This window comes from Triticum urartu, chromosome 1 (assembly GCF_003073215.2).
Source record: "Triticum urartu cultivar G1812 chromosome 1, Tu2.1, whole genome shotgun sequence".
NCBI lineage: Eukaryota > Viridiplantae > Streptophyta > Magnoliopsida > Poales > Poaceae > Triticum > Triticum urartu.
The window spans coordinates 11,405,163-11,424,958 of record NC_053022.1 but is presented as its reverse complement, the minus strand read 5'-3'; the positions used below and the strand labels follow the sequence as shown (position 1 = coordinate 11,424,958).

The window sequence follows — 19,796 nt, the reverse complement described above, 5'->3', positions numbered from 1 at the left end:
AATTCCCTCCTCCCGAATGCAAATGTAATTGTTTTTTTATCTTTTATATTTCACATAAGGCAAATTTTAACATGGTCCCTCTTACCTCCTTTTTTTACATGTGAGGTAAGAAGGTAAGAGTCAATCAAGCCATTCATTGATGAGATCAACGGCTAAGATCTATTTTATACTCTTACCTCTCATGTGAAAAGAGGGGGTAAGAGGGACCATGTTAAAACTGCTCTTCACATAAACGGTTTGTCTACGCCAAACAAACTGATATGAGAATACAAAGCAAACAAGAAATAAATCAGCAACTATACTGTTCCGAAATGTATAAAGCAGAACACGAAATCAGCAAGCCGCGGCTTCCTGCGCTAATCATTCAGTTTTGACACAACTCTTATTCCCCGTTTTTACCACAGCAAAAATAAGTAGAGTAAGAAATCAGAGTGGTTGTTTTTTATGGCTCCAGCTTTGGAATTTGTCCATTGTTTTATTTTATTTTACGTAATAAAAAGTTCATCTACATCAAACAAATTGATTTAAGAATTCGAAGCAAGAAAGTTCAAAAGAACACAATATACATACTGTTCGTTACGTATGTAAAAAGTCAACACCAAATCAACACCATTCAGATTCGCCACAACTCTTATTCCCTGTTTGTTGGACAGCCAAAGAGTAAAAGGAGTGCCTTACTTGCAGTGAGGTTCAGAATCAATTGGCAGGACATGCTAGGAGGGTTTGCTCATTCAGAAATCAAGAAAGCAGCATCAGCTTCTGTGCTTCCATTTCATCCAACAACTCCTTTGGCACTTGGCTGTTATTCTTAAGCTTGAGCCCAACCAGGTTGGGGCGGACCTTGCGAACAATATCCCATCTGACCACAGGCCATTTCGCAGCGCCATCTAGCTCCATAGTCTGGAGGCATCGAAGGATAGGCCCGGTAAACAAGCATGAGGGGATACCATCACCTTCCAGCTTCAAGTGCCCAAGGAGATGCATGTTAGTGAGAGCACCCTCCAGTGCAGACCCATGGTTAGCAGCGTTGAACCCGTGCAGCTCCAGTGACTGAAGCTTGGCCATCTTGTCCAGCGGAGACCTTCCTTGGTCCCATTTCCCTTCACCGGCCACCACACCGTGCAGAGTCTGTAGCTCAGCCAGTTCGTTCACAAGTGATGTTGGGAGTGTGAGCTTCTCTGCAAGCACATGCCGGAGCGTTTTGATCTTCCAGAAATGCGGGTGAATCTCCACGACAGCGGTCTTGCTTATGTCGAGCGTCTGCAGATTGAGTAGCCTTCTAATGCTGCGAGGGAGCTTCTTCAGACCAGGGCATTCAACACGTAGGTACCGCAGGTGAATCATGTCACCAATCTCATCGGGCAACTCCTGGAGTTTCAAACCCTGTACAGAGATTAAGCGAAGGAACTTGGACCAGCACAGAAACTTGAGATCATGGCTCTTCAGGTTGCTGCCTCCTGCTACCTCCTCTGTGACGGGACTGGAGACTACACAGGCGAGCCTGGGCCCGCATGGGAACTCACGTCGTTCCTTCTTACTCTGATCGGACTTGTCACTGCTTTGGCTATTACCTGCTGCAACGCGGCATATGAAGGACCGCAGCTTGGGGAACTTATTGCTGAATGTGGTGTAGGTCCCGCTGTCATCCTGAATTGAGAGGCGGCGCACCGATGCTGGCGCAAGGATGTCATTTCTGTCACTAACCTCAATGAAGCTCGCCTCTCGAGCTTCTGATTGCAGGAACCTTACGAGGCGGCTGTGAACAGTGACCGTCTTGATTCCACCATGTGCGTTCTGGCTTTCCAACTCAACCAGGCATCTCGAGACCAACTCCTTGAGGTAGCTGTGTCCCAACTCCTCTAGAGTCCTGCCCTTACGTGGCTTGATGAAGCCCTCAGCCGTCCACATCCGCACGATATGACCAGCAGAAAGGGAGACATTCATGGGGTAAGCGGCCAAGTAGAGGAAGCATGACTTGAGATCTTGAGGGAGGTCATCAAAGCTCGCCGACAAGATCCTCTCGATCACCATTCTGTTGGACAGCTTTGTTTCCCTTGCGGTGGTCATCTGCTGCTGAAAGGTCTTCCACTCACCTGGGTTCTCCTTCAACAACAAAAGCCCTGTTATTGGGTTGTCTTGACCATCTTCTGCCTCCTCCATTCCAGGTCTGAGCTCCTGGAGCACTGCATCCCACTCAACGGGCTTCTCCTTGTATCGTAAGAGTCCAGCGAGAACCACTATACCCAAAGGGTGGCCTTGTGTTACATCAAACACATCTTCTTCATATGTCTTCTCCTTGGTATTCTTGTTGTCCTTGGTGTACTTGCTGCCCTTGTTGTCCTTGGTGTCCTTGTTGTGCTTTCCCTGTTCGGCAAAGACCCTCGAACGGAACAGTTCTCCACTTGTATCTTCATCCAAATGGCTCAGCCTGTGGACACTCTTGCTCTCATAACCTTCCTGGTTCAAGGTAGCAGCATGCCGCGCGACTTCCTCACATTCAGGTTCCAGTATGAGCACCACCCTACTGCCTATTTTGTTGTCTGGCAAGCTTGCCCGCACACAATTCAGGATAGTCTTGGAGGAAATGCCACCGAGAACTACCAGGTAGCTCTTATCAGTGAGGAGACCATAGAGCTTATCAACAATATCGATGCCGTTATCCTGAGGAGTTTCATTATGTTTGTGGATGCGTTTGTATGCTCTCTTGTATACTTCTTCTAGGAGATCTTCCATGCTGGAATCTGGTGGCATGTTGTACCACACGAAAACTTCAAAATTCCTCATCAAGTCCTTGCAGATTTGCATTGTTAGTGTCCTTTTTCCAATACCACTCTCCCCTAACATGGAGATGAACATTTTCTCGCGATGCTCTTCATGAAGCAGCAGTTCACGTACAGTCTTTGCATCTTGCTCACGCCCCACAACTTTCTTTAGGCCATCCCTGTAAACAGTGTGGTTCATAGATGAGATAAACTACAATGGTATTTCAATATTTTCGATAACCAGCTTAAACTGTATATGTGTGATTTCAAGATTGTGCACCTTTCTTTTTCAATGCATGACGAAATGTATTCCTCACATAATTATTCATCCTACTTGCTAACCTGGGCGAATTATAGTTTTTTTATAGTTTCATGTGATCCTGTAATGAATGATACTCCCTCCGATCCAAAAATAAGTGTTGTGGTTTTAGTACATTGGGAGTAGTTTATTTCTTGTGTGAATAGTGCAACTTTTGTTGCTTAATTTGAGCACCCGTTCGAATCATGAACATAGAGCAGAAATATGGATGCCACTGGAACAGAATAAACATTTTCTTCATACTATGTGGATGGATTAATATGCATCCTTTCTTCAAAACGCATGTTCATTAATTAGTCGGTAAGAGTTTTTTAAACATCACAAGAGATTCCTTTTTATCTTAGTTGTGCAATGAGCCAAACATTTCGCCAAAGGTAGGCAAGCTTGGACGAGTTCCCTTTCAATTTGTTCATTTTCACATAATTTTTATCTACTTCTTTCATGATATAATTAAGATCCTGTTGGTACAATTGAAAATGAAGCGTAAATAGATTCAAATTTGTGGACTTGCCATATCATTTTTTTTGTGAAAAGGAGGGCATACCCAGCCTCTACATCGATTGATGCAAGTAGTTGTTTCACTGCAAAATCTATAGGCAGATAAAAAATAAGATGACTACATGATTATTATTAAAATGACCACATGAAATAAATATAATGCATTTTCACCCATAGAACCACCACTGTTAGAGTGTGGGAAGGAGAGGACCATTACCTTGATACCAACATTTTTTTTATGGTAGACACCAACATGAAGACACACGAAGTGTCTGCTTAGATCCAAAGGACCCAAGACATCTCACACACTGCCTCCTATACCCAACACCAACAGCCAAGAAAACCTCTGTTTCGATGGGAGATATGGAGGAAATTTGTTCACTGCTGCTATCATTGCTGACGGAGCTGAAGCCATTGACAACCAGAGACCTAACTAAGATACCTAGACTACTGAATGCACGGGGACCAAGGTCCCATGGTTCCCTACCTTCCCTCTGCTGTCGGAGCAGCCGGCACAGGTGAGGAAACCCCGATGATGCCGAAGTTCGGGAGCCTACTCCCTCCTCTCGCTGGTTCGTTTTTGGTGGCTAGGGTTTGCTAAAGAAAATGACATTACTTTTAGTATTCCTTGTGTTCATATAGGAGGAAGTACCTTAGGAGTTTTGGTAATATAAATGAAATAGCATTAAGTAAGTAAAAAGGTTCACTATGTTCTAAGTCACTTATGTTGGCTAGTTGCTTCGGTATTTCGGTATTTCGCATAGAGTAAACAGATTAAGAAAGGTAAATTATTTGGATAAGTTTGGGCGACATACCACGGTGCAAGGGCTGTGGTGGAAGACGTCCAGATTCCTGATGGAGAATAGTCGATCTTGTATTCCTTTTGGTTCTCTGATATTTGATCTAGTCTGGTCTTGATTCTGTTGATTTGACCAGACAGACCATGTCGAACGGTGATCTGGGTCCTGCAGCTAGTCATGTATCTAAGCACCAGCTTCCAACCTCCATAATTCTGGTTCGCTAGGTCCACCTTTAATTGACCAGAAATTTCAGGCATGAGCCACAACATGCAGTGCGCAGACGTTCAGATCGCGTGGGTTACATAAGAACTTTATGAATTTTGTAGAGTAGATGTTCTATGCTCTGTCTGATTCTAGGCTAGCCATACTATTAAGCGGGGCAGGTGCATGCAAATTTGTTCTTAGGGAGGGTATGCAAGGAGTGGAGGGAATGCTATTGGAACATCTCTACTATTAAAGGGCAATCGAATGTCGTGATGGTTCGACCTCATTCAACCTGCCCGCGCTAAAAGTGATCCAAGGGAACAACGCACGTTTGAGGACAGGAAAAAGACGAAACAACTCGCACGATCTCCAACTCCTCCCCCGCCCTTCCGGTTTGTCTGTCCAGATATCTCTCCCCCAAACACGACCCATCCACATCCACACCCCATCTACCACCCAGCCCCTCCATGTCCATCGATCGCGGCACTCTCCGGCGACCGCTCGACACCTCCTCTTCCGTGAACATGCCTCTCTCTACGCTCATCTATTAGGTGTGCCCCGCCCATTGACCTTTCGCCATGGCCGCCTCCGCGCGCACGACCGCTGCCGCAGCGGGCGTTCTCCATGTCGTATCGTGAGCTCTGAAGAGTCCGGCGGCGCCGTCACGTCGGCCTCTCTCGCCGCGATCCACGAGGTCATGACACTTAGCATGCCCTCACCCCTCGGCTCCGCCTGCGGGTGGTCGTCGACACCATCGCCAGCTGCTGCTTTGAGGCCGGAGTTGTGGCTGCCACCAAGGAGGCCATCTCGATGCGGATGCTGCACGACGTGCCTGCACTCCCCTGCCACCCCTACGTTTCGGGACCAGTACATCTGCTCCGTCGTGAACACATGCTTCGTGTCATACAGGCCGCCGCACAGGGTGAGCTCCTGCAGCGGTTTAGGTATATATGTGCATCGCACAAGGGCAGCTACAGTTTCTTGCAAGTTAAAGTAAACTGGGTGGGCTAATCTTCAGTTTCTCCACCAAGATATATTTTACTTCAACAAGAAAAAGTGCAGAAAAACCATATAAAGTGTTATTTTCTTGATGCATTAAACATGCACAATCAATTTGGTCTGATGAGTCTATGTCAATTGAACTACCACTCGAATTATAGCAATTCCAAGCTTTTTTCTACAGCTGCAATTTGCTGACACAGTTGAGTTCTCTGGAAGTTTTGCACACACATAATTGATTTTGCCAATGTTAATCCCATTGTGCCTGTGATAACAAAGGTGAATTGTGTTCTGCCCCATGTTGTCTTCGGAGTGCTGGAGTGTTGCGGCCTGTGTTGGCCTTTTTGGTGGGATTTATGTCGTGTTGGTAGCTGAATCAGTTTGGATTTGTGTTAACTACTCTGTTACTCTGAGGTGGTTTTCAGTAATGAAAATCGGAAGGGGGCAAGCCCTTCTTTGATAAAAAAAAAACTGTCAGACAACTAAAGTAGCTGTTATGCATACTGACTGGGGTGTGGACTCTATTTTTTAAGGACAAAACTCAAGTAAGATTTTGCTTCCATGGGTCTTCCTTCCTTTTACAATTATTTCGTCAAATCTTTACTGACAATTTATTATTTCTCTTTGTGTGCGCATTGCCCTTAGCATCCATTTGACAAGTTAAAATTAACTGGTTGGCCTCATTAGGGTTATATCAGAGATTCTGCGGAAAAAGAAGTCAGCTTGTCATCTACTTACTGTCTCTACCTATGCTGATTGGGTGTTGACTTCTCACACGTATCCCAACTACTTCTTCATTTTTTTCCCATCACTCATCAGACCCGAGATGTATATACACTGGTAAGCATTATTTACATGTACGACTAAGACATAAACATCACATCCTATTCTCTTGGTTTACAGCTTGTTTTTCAAAATGCAATTTCCAGCATGTCATTAGCCAAATTAGAAGTATATAAGGAGACTGTAAAAATGGTAATCTGATACGTTCATCACACTTTAAAATCAACAGAAAATTGAACAAATGCATTTGCATTTATAATCTGTTACCAAACAATGAGGTTCTCATATTGATGTGTTTTAATTTTATTTACGTCCAACTCAGGCTTCAACCGATCACTGATCCACTGATGTCCTTAAGCGACGTTTTTGAGCTACCTGGTAGCACGTACTGATCATTTCATCAGTTTGTGGTAGGTACGCACTTTCATGGTACGATGCACATCAGTGCCGCAAAACCCATGGTCACAATCATGTCTTTCACAGCCGGTGTGGTGTGCCTAAGGTTAAGCCACCATTGATGGAGGTGACATTTTTTTGTGGAGGTCGATGGCGGTGGCACAGACGGCGAGCAGCTGGTAAAGTAAGGAAGGTCGTCATGAAGGTTTGTGTGCAAAAGTGCTTTGATTGCTTCTAGCACTAGGATGCAGATGCAGATGGTAGTGAATTATATATAACTTACAAGATTTTTTATAAAGATATTCATAGTAGCATTTTAGGAAATATGTAAACATACCTTCATTGTGTGCTCTATCAACATGTGAGCGAGTCAAATATAACTATAAGAGATTACGTGCCTTGTAACTATAGTGAACGGTTAAAAAAATTCCAGAAGGAATGAGGAATTTTTTTTACGTAAGGTTGTCGTGCATTGCACTTGCACGCTTACTAGATGAGAAGTTGAGATTGTTGATTTTGCTGCTTGGAAGAGCCGAGTTCCAATAATGGATGGATTTGTTTCATGGTAAGAGTTATTTGTTTTAATGCGGGTGGGGTGTTCTTTATCACCAAATTCCATGCTATTTGTTGCAGGCGTTCCACTTGCTTTCCAATCATGTTTGCACCACAACAATGTCACACTTATCAATGCAACATAGTGCTAGGCCTTGATTCAGTTGTTTTTATTTCAGATTTTAGTATGGAGCGACTAGGCCTTGATTCAGTTATTTTTGTTTCATATTTTAACAGCTGAGCGATGGTGTGATTTTTTTTAAAAGTGAGGATAACCCCGCACCTCCTACATGAGGACGATGCATGCAGCCATATATTATTAAAAGTGCATAATCCAGCAGCCGAATACCGTCGACCTTGAAATAAATCGGAAAACAAACCCTGAGGCCGTATACCTCGCGACAGTACCTCCCCTATATAGCTACTAATCCCTATGATACAAAAGACAATATAAACAAAAATACACAACTCCTAGGCTACACCTTCAAGAAGGAATCACTGCACGTGCGCCGATGATGGTGAGTCCACCACAAGGTTGAACTACGGATTCTCGTCCCCAAATCCAAGCTTCAATCCACCGCCCTCAGTAAGGACACGACATAGCACGCGACGACATATTCCTATCAAAGATCTTGTGTTCCACCGGAGTGCATAAACTTGTTGCTGAAGCTGTCTATGCCATCCGCCCTTATCCGTCCGCGACACCTCGATAGACCGATACCTCTCCAGGAGACAACGGAAGACAAAGGCGTCCCATACCGCCTGCCCGGCGCTGTCCGTCGACGGCGGCGGAGGGGAAGGAGGGATGTGAACGAGGTGGCTGGGGGTCCCCCCTCCCCCCGATTGCCTTGGAGGGGCGAGCGACGAGGGGGTACGAGGTGGCTTCTTTTACCTAACTTGCATCGTACGTGTAGATCTCCCCGCTCACAAAGTAGCGATGATGTGATGGAAATGGAGCTAGAGGCACAACCTAGAATTAAGCAGAAGAGTATAAGGAACAGATGGAGACGAGGCCATTTTCTTTATGTTTGCCTAGGATCTAAAGATCAATGATCATGTGTTAATATCCTTTGATTATTGATCAATTTCTATTTGTTTCTTTGTTTGTTCCGTGGCAACGCACGTGTATTATGCTAGTACTGAGTACAAGTTATTCCATTTATGTACTATCTCGGATCAAAATGCGCTTCTTCCACCAGCAGCCTTCATGTTGACTCGAGCCATTCTGGTTACAACATTTCAGTTCTCACGTCTATTTCAATGTTTCTAGAATACTATACATCTAAAAAGTTGATCTCACGAGGCGTACCTCCCCAACCCTCGTCCCTCGCGTCGCTCTCGCGGGCGGCGGCGGGGGAACCCTAGCCCCCACCCCGCGCCCGTCTCCTACACCATCCCCTCCCCCTCGCCACCGCCAGAAGGCGCCGCCAGGCGAAGCCCGATGCGCGTCGGCGGTGGCGGTGCCCTTCTTCTCCTCCTGGCGTGCGGCTGTAGCGCGAGATGCGGCGCGGCAGCCAGACGGCGGCGCGAGCGGGTGGCCAGGCCGTGGCGGCTGCACGAGGGGTTGGCTTCAGGGCGGCGGCGCGGTCACGGATCCATCGTGGATCTGGTCCTGCAGGCGCGGTCTCGGCCTCCCCTGCTCGGCCGGCGGGTATCGGTGGGGGGACTTCTCCTTGCTGAGATCTGGCAGCGGCGGCCTGGATCATCCAGATCCCGGCAAGGATGGCGGCGGCCCGTGCACGAGAGATGGAGGTCTTCGATCAGATCTGGGTGAAAATCTGCTATTGGCTATTGCCAAGGCCGACGATGGCGACGATGTCCGCGTCGTTCCCTTCCTGAAGGCATCGCCGAGGAGAAGTTCAAGGCCACTCTTTGCTACCTCCGGGGCAAACCCTAGATCAGTAGATCGGATGACGGCGGCTCTCTGGTGTCGTTTCCCCCTTGGGGGCGTCATTTTTGGAGGTGCACACGGCTCGAGGGACCAGAGGACGACGTCTTTGGTGGAGCGGTGCTTCATCTTAAACATCGATGGTGGCGGATCTCGGCGGTGTGGCACTGTGGAGATTTGGCGGTGTGGCACTGTGGAGGAGCTGTCTGGCGTCATGGTGGCGTTGATGGCAGAGAGGCCTGGCAAGGTCGGTGCTTCAGTTCTGCTCTGAGGATGGACTGAGGGATGATGGCGGTGACGGCCCTTGCAGCGTGCGGTGCTCACTGGGAGTGTGCCAGATCGGTGTGGGACCCAATCCAGATAGTGGCTTGGATGGGACACCCAGCTTTAGATGTTAGGCTTTGGTGCGATGTCTGTTTGGTATTAGGCCCGGGCATTCGGCACGCCTTCATCAAGGGGATAGGAGTAGCAACGGTGTTGCCAAGATGGTGGCTTCAGCCTTATTGATGTATCACCTTGTATGGTCTTTGTGAATAATTAATAATATGGCTGCATGATGCAGAGACCGGGGGTACATCCTCCTTTTCTAAAAAAAAAGTTGATCTTCACCACTTCTATTTCTTATTTCTCTCAACAGGCACATATGCTACCTCATTAATTAACTAACACCCCCCCCCCCCCCCCCCCCCCCCCCCCCGCGCGTTTTCTATACTTCACTGTACTATCTATTTTTCCTATCCATGTAACCCATCCACATCAAATAAGTAATGCATGTTTGCGACATCATCACATTATTGCAATTTCATCACAGTTCATTTTTACTATGTATGCCTATTTTTCATGTCCATGCAACTCATCCAGACGTGTATGTTTGTCATGTCATCAACATGCCATCACATCATAATTAATCCTCACATCCTATACGGATTTCTCCTATCCATGCAACTCATCCACATCAATAGACATGTATGTTTGCTATGTCATCAGCATGCCATATCATCATACTAAATCCTCATAATTATCCATGTTATCAGCCTACCACATTTAGAATTTGTTCCCATCGCAACATGCGCGTTATCTTCTAATTTTATATGTTGTTAGTTCTATATGTTTCGTAGAACTTCAACATTTTTCTTCACGATCATTCCCTCGCACGGTTTACTCCACTCTTTAACAAGGGTGTCAGTTTTTTACTTACACTTCAGGGTATAAAATTTATTAAGACCTACACATTCTGTGAAATCACAAAAAGAAACATATTTGTGAAGATAGTTCCTTATAATTTGTGCAGCTGCCCATGTCCCAACTATAAACTTAGAGTTTCATTCAGCTTTTATTTCATACAAATTCCCACTGCGTGACAATGTCTAGTTGTTAAATGATTAGAGTTGTTAAATGCATGCCATATCTTAATTTCTTTTGGAATAATTAAACATGTTCTGAATATGGTGACAAGGCCCCAGCCCCACTCAATTGGTTTTTTCAAGAACAAGCAACCCAACGTTGCATGTTGTTTTCATTAAGGAGAATACAGTCATATACAAGCCAGTAGTGAAAACAAGAACATGCTCCTATTTCACCACGAGGTAAATTTGAAAGAAAAAAACACCCCACTCCTCCCCAACGTATGCCTCTTTCTGCTTAGCCATTCTCCAAAACCTTGAGCTCTTCCTTGGCCAACACCACCACCCTCTCGGCCAGCATGAATTTCCCATTTAAGGCTCTCAAGTTGCATCCCAACCATAATTCACAAAGCCCCAGGATGAAGATTGTTGCCAACCCTCTAGCTGTCGTCTTAAAAAGTCCCCTATCTGACGATCACCACCAATCTCGCATTGTGACGTTTGCGTATGGGGTCAGGTGGTGAAGTCCAAAACCATGAAGGAAAAGGATCCAAAAGTGCCTCACAAAGGAACATTGAAACATGATCTGATCATCTAATTTGGGTCCTTCTCGCAAAATGTGCAAACAGGCCGATGTTGCATCCCTTGCCTCGCCAGCCGATCTCTCGTTCTGCATCACCAGCCGATCTGTCATTTTTCCAAAGATTTCCTAATCGGCATGCTCCGTGTCGAAGAAGTAAACCTAATAGGCATAACTTGTCGAATAAATTCCAGTCATCGAGAGTCTCCACGAAGGAATCCCTGTGCCAAAGGTCCATCAATTCATTTATTGCATACATTGAAAGAGTGCCTCGAATATCATAAGCCCATCTTCCTTCCACAAGAGCATCCTCCACCGTCCTCTTTTTCCTCCTCGTGCCTTGACAAATGGATAAAGGTTGGGACCAAGGTCCATTGCGCTTTGGCCACTAATCCATTTGTCATTCCATCCCCCTGACAACCGTACACTTGGTCGCATCAAGGAATAATTCTGAAGTCTCCACTAAGATCTCTAGGGATAATCTAGACCAAGCTCTGATCGGTCCAGTCCTTTGGAGTTATAGCCAGTGCATCTACAACCACGTTGCAGTCTGCTGGTGAAGGTGGTTTTGGGTTTGGGTGGAAACCATTGCTCTCCCCTATGCAAGGGTCGTGAATGCGGGTGTCTGGGCTCTGTGTAGTGCACTTTGACTATGTGCAAGCTAAGTTCTCTTGTCGACCCAAACGTACGAATCAACGTCCTCTAAGGGATGTTCATGTTAGCAGTGATTCCTGGTTGACTGAAGTTCTTCGATGTCATTCAAGGTTAACGTCGCCTTACATAGTGCACATGCCTGCTCATTTTAGGATGATGTTTTCAAGGCCAAGAGGATGTACAATGGTTGTCTTGCGGGAACATTGCATTTTGGCGACATCGACGGCTCTTGGTGTAGTGACGTGACACCGGTGGTGGGATGTCGTTTGACAACTGTTGTGACTCTCCTAGTTATGCATGGTGTAGAGTGAGTGCTTGGAAAATGTGTGCCTTATCTCTGCATAGTCTCAACCTTGAGATTCCTTTCGGCTAATCCAACATTACTCCTTCCTGCCCTTAGCAGCCACTCTGGTAGTGGTGCTAGGTATTATGCATGTTTGTATGTGTCGCTAGCCATCTCTCTCTCTCTCTCTCTCTCTCTCTCTCTCTCCCCCTCTCTCTCTCTCTCTCCAAAATAGGACCCCGACCTCCTAGTAACCCTCCTCCCACGTGACATCAGGGAAACCCTAGCATCGGCGCCCCATCCCCCCCTCCACCTTTGTTGTCGCTGTTGGCCTTCACCATGACGGCGACGACCCGACAACGTAGTTCTTGCGAGTGATCCCTCTCACATGGCACGGTGGGCACCAGCCCCTATTCCGAGCGGCGGTGGTCAAGGTGGCCGGGGAGGTGGATCCAGTGGTGGGCGCGCGCTTGTGCGACATGGTGGCGACAAGACCTAATATATCATGTGGATCTGATGGGATGGACCAGGCATTAGCCTGATCAATTGGGAGGTTGCGCAAGGCACAATGCTCCTCACCCTTGGCCGGAGGATGGATCGTAGTCATTGCAGAGATGGCATCTGAGCGGTGCATCTGGTGGTGGCGACTACTAAGCGCCATCATGGTGTGCATAACAATCATCAAGAAGATAGTGTGCGGCAATGATCAGAAGCAATGCGATGGCATCTTCCATTCCAACAACTTTACCATTGACCAGTTACTCCCTTCGTCCCATAATATAGGACCTTTTTGCAATTTAAATTTAACTGCAAAAACGTCTTACATTATGGGACAAAGTAGTAGTTTTTAGTGGACGGCGACTGTGGCCATTGTCTTCCCTCCATGTGGGAACCTTTATTTTTTTGCGAGGAACCCTGATCTAGCCTTCTAACTCCGAAGGTGAATGCTCCAAGCCTCGTAGCCAAAAATTATCAACTAGATAGGCCATTTCTTTCTCTTTTTGATATTGGCGTGAAGCATGTCTTATTAGATGGTCTTGAGTTTTTGTTTTTCCAATGTAAGCTGACTAGCATTGTTCTCCAAACCAAATGATATATAATGGCTACGTGCATCAATGGATCGATGAAGAGGCCGCTGGTTTATTATCTTCTTTTCTGAAGGAAAAAAATATATGGCTGGTTGCGTTGGGGGCTGCACGGCTGCTGGTATAATGGTTGGATCAACAATTCAACATGCCAGGTAGGTTTGCTGTTCAGTTGTTCTATGTTTATAAAAGATTAACAGGAAAATGTAGCATTAAAACTTGTCGATAGGTGATTATCCTCAAAATGATTAGAGACAATGCATAAGAGAGAGAGGGGGGGGGGGGGGGGGGGGGGGGGGGGGGTCGTAACTGATTGACACGCCGAGTTGTAAATCGATTGACTGACACGTTGAATTGTAATTCGATTGACACGTGGAGACGTAAATCTCAATGAAAATCAACCCCACTGCAATCTTGCTCTCAGCTATTACCGTTCTTCTGCCGCAACGCTCCTTATCGGGTTCTATCAACTAAATAGCATAAAACTACCTCAATTCGGGCTAGGGTTCTTAAAAACTACCATTTTTCTAAAACGTTCCTAAAACTTACAACAAAGTTGGTTTTGATTAAAAAAAACAACCATGTTAAAGTGATGACTGTGTTGATTAATTTTAAGCACGATTATGACATGTCGGGTCCACTGGTGACGTAACATAAAAATCAACAACATTATCTTTGAACATTATGTTGGCTGTTATGACAGATGGAGGAGCCCACATGTCAGGTGGCAAATATTTTTTTTAAAGAAATTGGGTCCTTCCAAATATATATTTTAAGAATAGTTAGGTCCCTACAAATATTTTCAAATAGCAATAGGGTCCCTGCAAAATGCCGGCCAGTGCTGGTCATCCACACAGCCCGCGACTAGAAGGAGGCGCGATGTTAGAGACGCCATGGCTGCAGCGACAACGGCGTGTTGTGTGCCGGCAAGCAAGCTTTGGAGGTCATCGTTTGGGGAGTGGGAGAGCACGTCGGGAGGAGGATAGGTAGTGGAGCCGGTGGCGGCGGGTTGCAGAGCTGGGGCAGCCCTAGCGACCTGCCACTGTTGGGAGCTAGTGCAATGCCACCACCGGGCACCGGCCCTTGCTTATGCCGATGAGGGCATACCCCAAGCTGCAGGAGCACAAGCGGGTAACGGTGGCCACTAGCGATGGTGTTCTTGGCGAGGTGGCCTCCATCTTCCGCCTCATGACCCCAATTGTTGGCGTGGGGATCCTTTATCTATGGACCCTCCTGTTGATGGTGTTTCTTGGCCGCCTCAGCGAGCTCTCCCTCGCCGGCGGCTCCTTAACGCTCAGCTTCACCACCACATCGGCTACTCCGTGCTCTCCAGCCTCACCAGCGGGATGGAACCCGTCTCTGGCCAGGTGTTCGGTGTTGGCCGAACAGACCTCCTTCGTACGGCACTCCAATTTTGTCATAATCATTCAGTCATTACTCCTTAGTGGATTTTGAATCAAAAATTAACTTTGTGGTATGTTTTATGAACGCTTCTAAAAGCGGTAGTCTTTGAAATCCATAATTCAATTTGGTAGTTTTATGAGATTTACTCCAATTGTACCAATCAGTTCCTCGTTTACCCAACTTTATGTCTGAGTTTTAACTCCTCCAGCGGCAGGAGGCCTGGGAGGGTGGTTGGGATGAGCCCATGAGACAAGATGCAGCACCCAGGGAGGTGTAACACCATAACACGGCGTCCGTAGGATGCGATGATTGTTGGAACAAACCTGGATAGCTCCCTCTCTCGCACTCGCTCGGACGTAGGTGAAAAGGAGCAGGACACTTGACACAAAAAAAATTTTGGTGACATACGCCACGGCACACAAACGGCGCCTCGCCGCGCAAATGACGTTTCTTTTTTTTGAGCTCAAACTTGGGTCGGCACATACCGTCACCCACAGCCAGTACACAGGGGGCTTTTTATACTGAGCTAGCTCCGGTGCATAACGCTAGCCAGCCACAATACTCGGCCCACAACGCCCACACACGTACTAATCGCTAACTACATGCAGCACGTCCGCCGATAGTGTTGTCTCAAAAAAAAACATCCGCCGATAGCGTAGCTCCCTGACTTGGTGAGCTAAGAGCGCCCCCAGGAGCTAGAAAAAAGTGTCGCTTGAGGGTGAACTAGCGATATTTTTGGCATGGGGTGGCAGCTGGGCAAATTTCGGCAAACACGGCATACATTCGGCGATATTTAGGCGGTTCACAATTTTTTTACATATAGAAACATAATAAGTCGTCTACTAAAAAGAAGAAAAAACGGCCGCGCCTACAGGCCGAAGAACTCGCTGAACACGCTGAAGTCGCCGCCGTCGTTATCCTCCTTCTCCTCCTTCACGTGGCCGTCCCTGCTGGACCCCTGCCCGGGGTCCCCCTGGCAGACTAGTTTGGCCGGCGGTGGCACCTCATCGTCGTTGTCATCGAGAACGACGACGCCTCCCTCGTCGCGGCTCCTCCAGGGCGCGGCGCTGGCACTCCATCTCCGTCCGCGCCCACTTCATAGCGGCCTCATCGTCGAAGGCGGCCTCGTCGTTGTGCTCGCGCCTCACGGGGCCGAGCCTTGGCTCCGTCTTCGGCCTGACCAGGCGGGAGGCCGGACCCGAGGAACCGCCGCCGCCCTCGTTGATGACGACGCCGCGGTTGCGCCGGCCGAGCGGCGTTTCCATGGGCTCGGCCTTGACGCTTATGAGCGCCGGCGACCCGGAGGAGTGGGAGGAGGAGGACCCGCCCAACATCCTCTTCGGCAGCCATGGACCGCAACTCCAGCGGGGGACCGGGGCGGCCGGGTACGTCAGCGGCGGATCGTTACCGCCCTCGAGGTACTCTAGGACGGCGTGTAGCGTGCGGCCGGGGGCGTCCCACCATAGGCTGCGGCCGTCGCTGTTGTTGCGCCCCCTCACTAGTGACGTGTTGTTGATGGAGGCCAGCCGCTCCGCCTGCCGGCGTTCGAAGTACGTCGCCCACGCCTCGTGGTTGCCAGCATCGTACTCCGAGAGGGCTCGCTCCTCCTCCGACAGAGACGCCCGCACACGGTCGATCTTGGCCTGGAAGTAGTGGGGGTGCTCGACGTCGGGCAACGGGGGGACGGGGACGCCCCCGGCGCTGAGCCTCCACCGCCCCGGCACGCGCATGTCGTGAGGCGCCAGGTAGTTCGCTTTGTGGAGGAGATGGGCTTCCCACTCATGTAAAGAGCGGCGGCGCCATTGGTTGCCGCCCCGTCGCCGGGGAACCTTTCGTCCATCGTCTGTGCGTGCACGGGGAGAGGGAAAGAAAGTTCGGCGGTGACTGTGCGTGCACGGGGAAAGAGGGGGGGCTGCGGGCGGGGTGCGTTCACCGGAAAGGCAGGGCGACTTATATAGCAGTCGGGGGGGGGGGGGGGGGGGGGGGGGGGCGTCGTGTTTATGCGTGGCGGGAGGGGCGCGTCGCTTCACCGCGCCGCTCGTGAGGAATCAATGGAAGGCTAACCGACAGCAGTCTTGGCATTGATTCCCCGCAGGAAACCGAGGTTATGAGGACGATGAGGCGCGGAGGTCGCTGACTCCGCGGGCCCGCCGTTCTTTCACGTCAAAAAACGATTGCCCGGCGCCCCCGGACGCCTCCAGTGCGCTGGGTTCAGCCTGGGTCCGCCGGCACCAGTTTCGCTCCCAACCGTCAAAAATTAGGCTCCTGGGACACGGCTGGGCTGATTTTTTGGCGCCGGCGCTAAAAATGGTCTTGAGGAGGCCTGTTGGGTACACTGTTGGAGATGCTCTAACAACCTCATACACGCACTAGCTACCGGCACACTCGCCAACGGCTCCTGCCCTACGCGCCAGACTCGAGTACACACACCCACGCAACAAGGACGCGCGCACACAAGCACGCTGGGCTCAGTCACCACGGCAATGGAGGCAGCCACGCATCAGCGACTCGACCGACGACACGCACATACATGCAGGTCACCGAGGCGAGTCGTGGTTTATTGCTAACATAGTCCCTCTAAACCATGACCTCATCGTCGTTGTGATAAGCCATCTCAAAGTACGAGCCACGACAATTAGCAAAGAAAGGAAAAAAGGAATTGGAGCGCATAGTATGTGATGTCTGCGCTCCAATTAGCAAAATGGAGTCAACTTTGTACAATTACTGAGCTTAGGTGTCGACTGCAAAGCTGTATCTAATCAACTACTCATGTTCATCGCCTTTTATTTTTTGAAGTTCTGAAAATTTTCAAAAGTCTGATTCCGAGGTGAAGCATGGACCATTTCATTTCTAGTGTCCAATAGAGAAAGAGAAATTTGGCATACTTATCAGTTATTCTTGTTTAATCATTAATTAAGGCAAGAAATTTGGCATAAACACAGACAATATGCAACCTAAATGGGAACCCAGCGCCAATTATTAGCATGCATAAGCGCTTAAGCAGTAAAGCAGGGGAGGGCGGAGCGGCGGATGCACCTTGTGGAAGAAGTCGTCGAGCGCGTCCTCGGCTTCGAAGGCGACGTCGCGCGTCTGGCGCACCCACACGCGGGTCAACTCGTCGGCGCCGACCCGGCGTTTTCGATCGGCGTCGCGGATGAAGGCCTGGAGCCACTCGAGCCGGTCGCGCAGCAGCATGATGTCGTCGCCCACCTTAAGCAGTAGCGCGGACTCCTTGGTCGCGAATTCTCCAAGTTTTGAGAGCACGGCCGTGATGGCCGTCTCCGCCATGGAAATGGTTAGGTGGTTGGACCCTTCAGGAATCGGAAGGTACCTATGCTCTTCCCTTTGTTCGCATTCCTTTGATCTTAAAAGCTACTGTAGCTGATTGCGTCCCCACATCTAACAAGCGTCTATTCTAGAGTAGATGGTTGTTTCTTAAAAGCTACTGTAGCTAGTTGTATCGGTTGGATGTTGCTTTATAATCTAAAGCGGGGAAAAACCCTTTTTTTCAAATACAAGCATCTATTCTAGACTAGATGCAACTTGAGTTTGACTTGTTATAAATCGAGCTCCAAGTCACCTTTGTTGCCTACCTACCGCATCGCAAAGACCGAGACTCCAAGGTCAGCCTGGCAACCATCGTAGCACAGCTGTATTTGCCAATTACTTCTAATTAGTGAATTAGCAAGTGCTACACATACTAATAAAAGCACAAGGGCCCATATAGCTAGCGGCTGGCTACATGATGTTGCTATATTCAATCCAATAGCCAACATTTATAATAGTAGGTTAAAAAAATGTTATTTTGTTAATACATGATCCACCTTATACTCTCGCAAAATTTTCTGGAGTCCGTGCAACTTTTAACCTACAACGCGCTTATTTTTTCCTTTCTCTTCACTATCTTTCAACTCAAAAAACAAGATAATATTTAAACACTTATAGTCCCCTTGCATTATCTTCTTGTACTTCTCAGTTATATATTGATAAAGGTTTATCAAAACAGTTCAACTGTTGAAAGTTTCTCCATGAGATGAGGAGAATGTACCCACCAAACATTATATCAGCATATGTTGCGCACTTAATTTGTGGGCTGCACGATTGCCTCGCAATTTGGAAATTGGGCTGCACCCCTGCATAACTTAAGCCATTGATTACTTTGGCGCCCCCATTCCGTGCATGCTTTCATGAGAGATTCTATGGTCCATTAACCGCACTATGCTTTCATTCTGCCATGTTTTTAATTTATTGTGATTTTTTATTTTAGATCTTCTACATCTTTGAATTGAAAGTCTAATTTATATGAATATATAACATCATTGTTAGAATAAACATCCTCTCTTCACGGACATAATCGTAGTAAAACTGAACCTGACCCCGCGTCGCTCCCAGACGAATGAGGGGACACTTGCCGTTGGCCAGCCCGGCCCCTCCCTCTCCCCCAGCCCGCCTGCCTCCGTGGAATAATGTAGCTGGGCTAAGCATGTGCTGCGGACGGTAGCGGCGGGTCGTTCCTCGCTCGGGGCGCACACATCCATGGTGCCGACTCGTCTCTCCTCCGCCTAGGAAGCTCGGTGGCGGTGGTGCCCGTGGTTTAGTTTCGGGCTGCAGCGATGACATTATTGTGCGAGCTCTGGGCGTCTAGATCTAGTCGGTGAGATGTGTGTGTGTGTGGGGGGGGGGGGGGGGGGGGGGGGTGGCAGCCTACGCTTCCTTGTCGGGAGGATGTGCGCCACCCTTCATGCTGGTGGCTTGCCATGCATTGGCACCCTTGTTCGCCTCGCTGTAGATTCAAACTTATCACAAAAACAAATTTTCTTGGAAAAAGTGTTATGTAAGGCGTCACACATGGTTGCGTTTTTAAAAATGTGTGCGGTGACAGGCTATATCGACACACTTAAAAAAAACTGTGCAAGTCATCGCACACGGTTTCATCGTATAAACTGTGTGCAATGATAGGTTACATTGCACACATGTTTTTTTTAATAAAAAGCATGAGCAAGACATGAAGTACGGTTGCATTTTTGAAAGAGTGTGCAGTAATAATCTACATTGCACACATTTTTTTTTGTCATAACTGTGTGCAAAGCATCACATATGCTTGTGTTTTTTAGAATCATGTGCAATGATAAGCTACATCACACAAACATGTTTCTCAAAAATATTTGCACAACATCGCACACGATTGCATTTTTGAACTGTGTGATATTACAACATCACACGTGTTTTTTTCCTTGAACTGTCTG

At 47.9% G+C, this 19,796-nt stretch overlaps 1 protein-coding gene across 1 annotated transcript; it reads right to left on the bottom strand.

Annotated features, from left to right (window-relative positions):
- Positions 1-435: 435 nt before the first annotated feature.
- On the bottom strand, positions 436-18,014 carry LOC125542387 (putative disease resistance RPP13-like protein 3). Its single transcript, XM_048705420.1, has 3 exons — positions 17,587-18,014; positions 4,395-4,609; positions 436-2,941 (listed from the first exon to the last, which is right to left on the bottom strand). The coding sequence occupies exons 1-3, from the start codon at positions 17,836-17,838 to the stop codon at positions 739-741; spliced, it is 2,670 nt and encodes an 889-aa protein (XP_048561377.1). The 5' UTR covers positions 17,839-18,014; the 3' UTR covers positions 436-738.
- Between the last annotated feature and the right edge of the window lie 1,782 nt (positions 18,015-19,796).

Excerpts from the sequence above, each read along its gene's own strand:
- LOC125542387 (XM_048705420.1), bottom strand. The coding sequence starts at position 17,838 with ATGGCGGAGACGGCCATCACGGCCGTGCTCTCAAAACTTGGAGAATTC. Across the intron at positions 4,610-17,586 it reads TCGACGACTTCTTCCACAAG|GTGGACCTAGCGAACCAGAA; the intron begins GTGCATCCGCCG and ends GGTCAATTAAAG. Across the intron at positions 2,942-4,394 it reads ACCACAGCCCTTGCACCGTG|GGATGGCCTAAAGAAAGTTG; the intron begins GTATGTCGCCCA and ends CACTGTTTACAG.